The following is a 7,946-nucleotide window of genomic DNA, read 5'->3' as shown; positions in this document are numbered from 1 at the left end:
CCCCCCCCCCCCCACAAACATACTTTAAGTGTGTCTTCATCCGCGTATTGACATGCTTACGCAGTCTGGTGTTCTTGTTTTAAATTTCCAAATTCAACTACTGAAGCACATAAAATAGTATGTGATTTTTGCTAAATATGGTGACCCTCAAACTCTGTCGTCCTTTGCAGTGCATATTCTGTATTCAATGAAGATTTTCGAGAGCTTCCAGGAACCCTCAATGCAGAACATATTGACAGAGATATTCGGGCAGGTCGATTTTGAGCCTAGACGTTCGACATTCAAATGAAACACAGATATCATGTCCTTGCTCGAATCAAACTCATTTTGTACCATGTTTTGAATACGTAATTTGCTGTAGAATTATAAGTAACTTCTTCGTCATGGAATGGTAATGCTCAGCTCTTGTCTCCCGCCGCGGCTCAAACCCTAAAGGCATTAAAGCAGTGGTGGCTTTAGAGGCCTCAAAAAAACAAAAGCACTGAGCAGACAAAAGATGAAGGAGATGCATACATGATGAAGGCCTTTGTAAGAAGCACTGTATTAACACTTGGAAGAAACAAAATACCCAAGTAGAGTATAAAAAAGAATTATGCATTTATTGTTACTAATTAAAATTTTCTTATAGCTTGTTGCTAATCTCTTACCCACAGATCACAATCTCTAACTAATTATCATGCACATATTTTTGAAATTTTATTATTATTGTTAAAAGTAGAAGACTATTAACTTTAATTACTTTTTATTTCTTAATTTATTTATTCACTTTAATTTGAATTAATCATGTTTTAATAGTTTTAAGCAGGTTTTGACTATGCGATACCATATCACGATATGGTATTGTAAGTTGGAATTAGCGTTTGAACATGCGATTTCACGCTCATTTCATCTCATGATTTCATATTGTGAGATGTGATTCCATATTCTACAAAAGATATGGAATTACTTGGTGATTTCATATCGTGATTTGAGAAATTTTAATACAAAATTGACCCACAAGTTTATATTTTGTTAAAATAACCCCACATTTATATCTACTAACCATATATTTTATATGTAAATAAAATTTATAATCACATCATTACTTTTAAAAATTTATTATTCTCACTGACATAAAATTTATTATTTTTACCAACATATAGTCATTTTAACTCACATCAATCGATTTTTAAAGTGATGAAATATTTATGGTCTATAAACATGAAAATATAGTTGCGGATGATATTGACAAACAAATGGCACAAAGCAACAATGTTGGTTCGTCTTCTCAATCTCATGGTCGAGAATTGCTAGTTCAACTTGAAGAAATTGTTCGTACTATGTGGGAGGATTATATTAAAAACTAGCACATTACAATTTATATTCAATTTTTTTGCTAAACTAAAGCTAGATGAAATAATTACTTAAGTGGAAAACAAATACCTTTGTAATAATTTATTATGCGATTTTATATTTTTTTTTATTTGAGTAGATTGAATAAACAATTGGGGCTATTTTAATAATTTTACAACTTATGAGATTTTTATGTTTATGAGAAAATATACAACACAAAAATTCTATATCGCATGTCCAAACAAAACTTCAATTTCATCTTATGATTCCATATCATGATATCATATCGCATAGCCAAACGAGCTCTAATATTGTCTGTGTAAGATTGTCTTCAATTCTTTCAATGTTTTATTAAACATTTCAAATTCAAACTAATTAAATTAACAATAACCTTTGGGGATTTGTCTAGTGGTTTGAGCTTGAGACTTCTATATTGGAGGTCACAAGTTCAAAGGGGTTTGACTTCTGGATCGAGCCTAGTGCGGGTTGCCTCTCTTGTGTGGTGTGCGAGCTATTGCATAGAAGCAAAGGTCTTACCATAAGCACACCCAAAGAGTAGCAGTTGCGGATTTCTCTTGTCATTATATATATATATATATATATATATATATATATATATAACTTTGAATGACTTTTAAAGGTAACAATTACTACAATATAAACAGTTTTAGAATAATTTTGATAGTTTCTGTAACAATTGATTTTATTGAAAAAGTTTTCAAAATATAATCAATAGAAGAGATTTAAACCTTTGTGCTGTTATACAATATACAATAATTTATATATGTTTATTCTCTTCTTACAAAATATGCAAGAAATGTAATATGGTCAATTGAAAAAGAAAAATTAATTATTAAATTATAATCAATTATAACATTTTTTCAGTATGTATGAAAATAAAATATATTAAACAATTTAAATAAATATAACTCTCTTTTCTAAATTTTGGCTTTAGACCAAACATTTTATTGAGTCGCCCCATCTTTATGCTTCACTAAAATGGCGATGAAAGTAAAGTGAAATTTAACGCCAATCAGTTAGTCACTATGTGTGGATTTGTGTCTATGTTTTTATAAATGTAAGCAAAATAGATTTTAAAGTAATTAAATGATTGGTTTTTAAATCTTTATTTTGAATATTGAAATGTTTTATAGTCTATCAGGCAGTCAATTAGTAAATTCTGATAGCACTATGAGATTGACTTACTTTACAAGTTATGAATTCACATAAATTAATTAATTCACATAAATTAATTATTTTGATTTAGATCTTTTGTATGTATTAGAAATTCATTAAATATATAAATATTTGACATTGAATCTTGTTATTATTGTATATTTAGTTTCATCATTTTTTGATAGTTAAATTTGAATGTTTGTAAATTATTGGCAAGTATTACTTTCTTTTTCTTAAATTTTTTTTTATGTGTTTTGTTTTGATCAAGACACAAAATTTAAGAAGAAAGAAACATTTAGATTATGTGATTTCAAACTAAAATATGTATAGCATATCAAAATATCATTTGCATTTTTCTGAGTCTTTCTAGCAGGATGAATACCTTTTCTCAATATATTAAGGGGTCTCTCTAACTAGTAAAAAGTGGAGGGTGTCTAACGCCTATTTCTAGCTAGACATCTATAACATAGGGATGTGCACGGGTCGGTTTGAATTGGTTATTGGTCAAAATTAAAATCAAATCAATTTAATCGGTTTTAAATTATTAAAATCAAATTAGACCAAATATAATATACATTTATCAGTTTGGTGGTTATCGGTTTTGATTTGATTTTATTTGGTTCGATTATTAACCATACACAAAAATAAAAGAAACAATTCATTCAAAATGTGGAGAAAAAAAAGTGACAACGACCCATTCAAAACGAAAAATAGTTAGAACGATTGAAATTATTTAACTTTCAATCACTAAATTTACTATGAATAAAAAGTTTTAAAATTTACCATTTTAGCCTTGAAGGAAGAGACAATAACATTTTCAGTCCTAAAAAGAATTATTATAGAAACTCATATACATGAAATCAATAAGATAAATATTTTTGCCTTGAACATTTTTGCTTTCAATAAGTAAATTGAAAAGAAATTTTAATGAATTCATATATAAGATATTTAAAATTGTTTATAAAAATAATATATTAAGTTATGTATATTAATAAAATATAAGTATATAACTTATTGATTTGGTTCAGTTATTTCTTTAATTTTTTGAATAAAATCATAATAAAATAAAATCCTATCAGTTTCAAAAATCTAAAAACCAAACCAAATCAAACTCAAATAAAATTGATTTATTTTATCGATTTAGTTCAGTTTTTTGGTTTGAATCGATTTTTATCCAACCATCAACACTCCTAAACATAATTTTGGGAGGAAACCGTAATTGAGCAATTAAACCGTTTGGACCTTATGTAGGGATTTGAACAAACAAAGTAACCTTTCGTTTAGACCTTGTATTTATATTAGAAAATTCATTAAATATTGATAAAGCCATATTGGTTGAAGAATGAATCGGTAGCTTTTGGACCGAAGCAATCATCATTCATGAATTACTTTTAGGATAGAGTTAGACTCAAATACCATATTTACCACTACATATAAATATATAATCATGAAAGTAACTAAAACAAGCTATAGGTTTAATGTCAAATTCAAAATTCATAAACTTTACATATTCATGACTTCGATTCTATGCATGAACCCCTTGCGATTTCCTAGCTCCATAACTAGCAATACAAAAAGAACTACACTATTCGTATATTTCAACTTGTTATACTAGGTACCCTATATTTTTAGACCATTAGTCTTATTTTTATGGACAATTAATTATGGTCATGAAAAAATCTTTTATATTATTATTATAGAAGTTAAATTCAAATGAATATTTATTCTCTCTTTATAGTGTGTTAATGGATTTTGAGCTTTTTAGTTACCCTTTTCTAAACTTTTATTAGTGTCTTTTTTTATTAAGTCATTTTCTTACATTGTTTACAAAGAGAATATACAATCAAAGCAGAAAATTGTTGATTCTCTCTTTTATTTTATGGTGTTGATTTTTGTGTATTTCTTTATTGGTGTTGAGCAACTTTTGAGGTATAAAGGGATTACACTTCAATGAAACGGAAACTCAGTCCACGAAGCATCTCACATTAATGCAGAATTTGGAGAAGGATAATGGGTTGATGCAAGTTTTTTTTGGATGATTCCAACACTAAACTTGTGACCTATAGGTTACATGGAGATTATTTTATTGTTGCTCCAGGGCTTCCCTTTAAGTTCAAGAATTGAATATTTAGTGAAAAATTAAGTTAATTTTCGCACATATATATCGATGTTTTGTGTGGAAAGTATTGAGTTCGATTGCTTAAGCAAATTCACGATTTTAATTTGATGGACTTGATCTATAAGGTTTTTAGCACTAAATTCATTATAGTAGTTGAGGTTTTTTTGGTTTCCCACCTAATGTTGGGTGCCCTCGTTGAAGCCCCGACTAAGTACTACAACTCTACAAGAATGAATTATTATGATATTTTGAACCTATGTTACTCAAACGCTTAAAAGATACGACAAAAAATACGCTACTTTTGGAGGATCTGACTCACATTAGTCGACATTTTTGAAGAGTCTGAACAAATTACTTTTGAACTATTCAATAGTTGACTACTAACTTTTTGGGTACATTTGATGCATGGTATTCCATACACATCATAAAGAGAATCATGTGATCGTTAAGTAAGATCATCGCTAGTTTTCTCTCATACATCAACGACAACAATGTAGAACGTACTAACTAGAATTGAACTCGGGGAAACCATATTCGATGTGCTATAATCCAATGTCTCTGAGACGAACATAAAAAAGTTGTCGTCTCAGATTGAATCGCGTTGATTCAGTCACTGAAAGTTATCTTCGTGTGACCATAAACCGTTTACATCTCCCAAATTAGCTTGATTCCAACCTTCATTTCCTACAGTTATAAACATGAAAGTCTTACATTAGTCTTCCCTTTCATATAACCAGCTTTTTTCAAATGAATTCGTCTGGTCACAACCTTCCTACGACATAATATTACTATCATAAAGCCTCGTGTAGCTTCTATGAATCGAGTAGGGAGATACACAACCAAAGCTACTAAGATCACCCGAAGGTTCAACTTCCGCTCTTAAATGTGGTTGCCACGATGCCACGCTTGGGAACTCATAAAGAGGACATTCCTACACGAAGGAAGCCACCAGAATCATTACGAAGTTCAAAAGAAACAGAGTTAAAAACAGAAGAGGTGCAAAAAAGGAACAATTCAATACCATTGAAGAATCAAGACTCATATGATCATGTGACATCCTAATAGGAGTCTAATAGTTTCTATCGTTGAACGTTTCAGCAGTAAGAACAACAGGATTGTTCGAGATTGCTAGTGAAATTTCACTTGTTTTCGATGAGGCATTGTTTATTTTGATGATACAACAAAGTGCAAACGCCTCTTGAACATATTCAAATAGTAGAATATGATCAAACAACAACATATGCAGTGAAATCCCACAAGTGACGTCTGGGGTTTGAGGAAGGTAGAGTGTACACATACCTTACCACTACCTCATGGAGGTAGAATTGTAGAAAGGTTGTTTCCAAAAGACCCTCGACTCAAATGCAGTAAGTAGTAGGACATTGAGTTTGTTGAATCTACCTGGAAACTCGTAGCGTCTTGTGAAACATCATCACAGAGACGATACTCGTACATCATCCATCCAATATGTTTTGTCTCCGAGAGGAGATCTACCTCGATAGAACACTAATGTCTTTCGATATCCAACAACTTCAGGCTCATGACATACAACTTTCCCGTCTTTACCAGTTGTGTTCCAGTATCCAGCCTTAGTAGCTCGAATGGCTCGATTGACTCGTGAGGCATTCGAGTACTTCTTATCCCGAGGACAGAAGAAGAACCACTCCATATCGCAATTTGGCAGGAAAGATTTCTCTGCATTATATGATATCAAAGTGGTTCAATTGAATGCAGTATTTTTAACACGAAACATAGATATATATATGTTAAAACTACTAAATATCCAATATTGAACGCGTAGTTTCAAATGTAGTATGAGTTTATATTAGTGTTAACAAACAACCTCAAACGTCAAATAAATCAAGTTAAAACCTAATTTATCACATGATGCCCCACACGCACGCACGTACGCGCACACACACGCGAACGCACACACATGCGAACGCACGCACACACATTACGTATAAAGAGAAAATATTTGTGGTAATCGTTATTAGTGACATGCACATACTAAATTTCAAGCATGAATATTTTAGAGAAAATTATACTTAAATCATGTCCATCATTTATTATGGTCATAACCTAAAATGAAAAGTTATTGGTGGTCATTTTATATTGATTTTTTTTTCTATTTTGTTGGTTAGATTTGTTTACAAAATTGAGTGAAGGGAAAATACTATTAAAAAAATACCACTTTCTCCCGATATTTAAACTTTAAATGTATCTTGAAATATTTTCATAATATCTGGTCATTTTGATCTCAAAAAGCAAGTAATTCTATGATAATATGTTTAATCATTTAAAAGTACTTTTTCTGTGTTCTTTCAATCATAATCATTTACTAAAAAGGTTTAATTTTGTAATATTAATTTCATTTTACAACATCGTATACTATATGATATGATAGACACGTGCAACACACGTGCGTGAAATTTCCACCATCTCTAACGCGTCATTGCCACCACCATCTTCACTGAATACATTATTGTTGAATTCACACAAATTTTTAAACTCTCATAAAAAAAAATTTCTAAAAACCAATCAAATAAAATGACATGTATTTATATTACCCTAAAAAGGGATTTGGATATTTAGAAAATAAAATCAAAATGGGTTTATATTAAATCCAATCAAACTCCCCAATTAGAATGTTTTCTAATTAGTATAGATCCTTTAGTTTATTTTCCAGTTTATCTCTCTTCATTGTTCGACTGGCCGGTGAAATGCTATCACAGCCACCACTATCCCGCCTCTGGCGAAACCCAAACCACCAGCAAAATCTTTTCTCTCCTCCTCGCACTGATTCGAGATCGGCGAACTCCGCTGAATCAAGAAAAACCTCGACAAAGTAACGATATGCACAAATCTTGTTAGCTTATTTTTCATGTTTTTCGACGAACAAAGCTCGAATATCACTTGATGAGCTCCGCTATCATTGTTCATTTTTGTTCTTCACAATTCAATTCCAATGGGTTTTGGTGTATAAAGTTATAGTAAAGTTACTTTAGGAATTCGAAGGAAATGGGAGAAGAAGTTACTTTAGGATTGAAGAAATTGGAAGAGTGTAGGAGAAAGGGGAAAGGAATTATAAAGAAGAATGAAAAAATATTAAATTAATCAAATTTCCACGTGTCAAGCACGTGAATTTCACATATCAACACAGATGTGGTTGTGGCTTTTTAAGGGTGTAATTATTTCAGTTTTATATAATCCGAGGGGATGATAGGACTCTCGTAAAGTTGAAGTGTATAGTTAAAAATCTAAATATAAATTAGGGAGTCTTTTGACCATTTTCCATATATATATATATATATATATA

The 7,946-nt window shown here is 30.6% G+C and overlaps 1 protein-coding gene across 1 annotated transcript in view; it reads left to right on the top strand.

The window, feature by feature from the left end:
- Positions 1 to 699, top strand: part of LOC107027089 — a 6,211-nt gene extending 5,512 nt beyond the window's left edge. The window contains exon 7 of the mRNA XM_015228261.2: positions 171 to 699. Coding sequence (XP_015083747.1) covers positions 171 to 264 — 94 coding nt within the window. The 3' untranslated portion in view covers positions 265 to 699. The remainder of the gene's footprint in view (positions 1 to 170) is intronic.
- The last annotated feature ends 7,247 nt before the right edge of the window (positions 700 to 7,946 follow it).

The sequence above is a fragment of the Solanum pennellii genome, chromosome 8 (assembly GCF_001406875.1).
Source record: "Solanum pennellii chromosome 8, SPENNV200".
NCBI lineage: Eukaryota > Viridiplantae > Streptophyta > Magnoliopsida > Solanales > Solanaceae > Solanum > Solanum pennellii.
The sequence above is the reverse complement of the archived record's forward strand: the minus strand, read 5'-3'. Positions and strand labels throughout refer to the sequence as shown.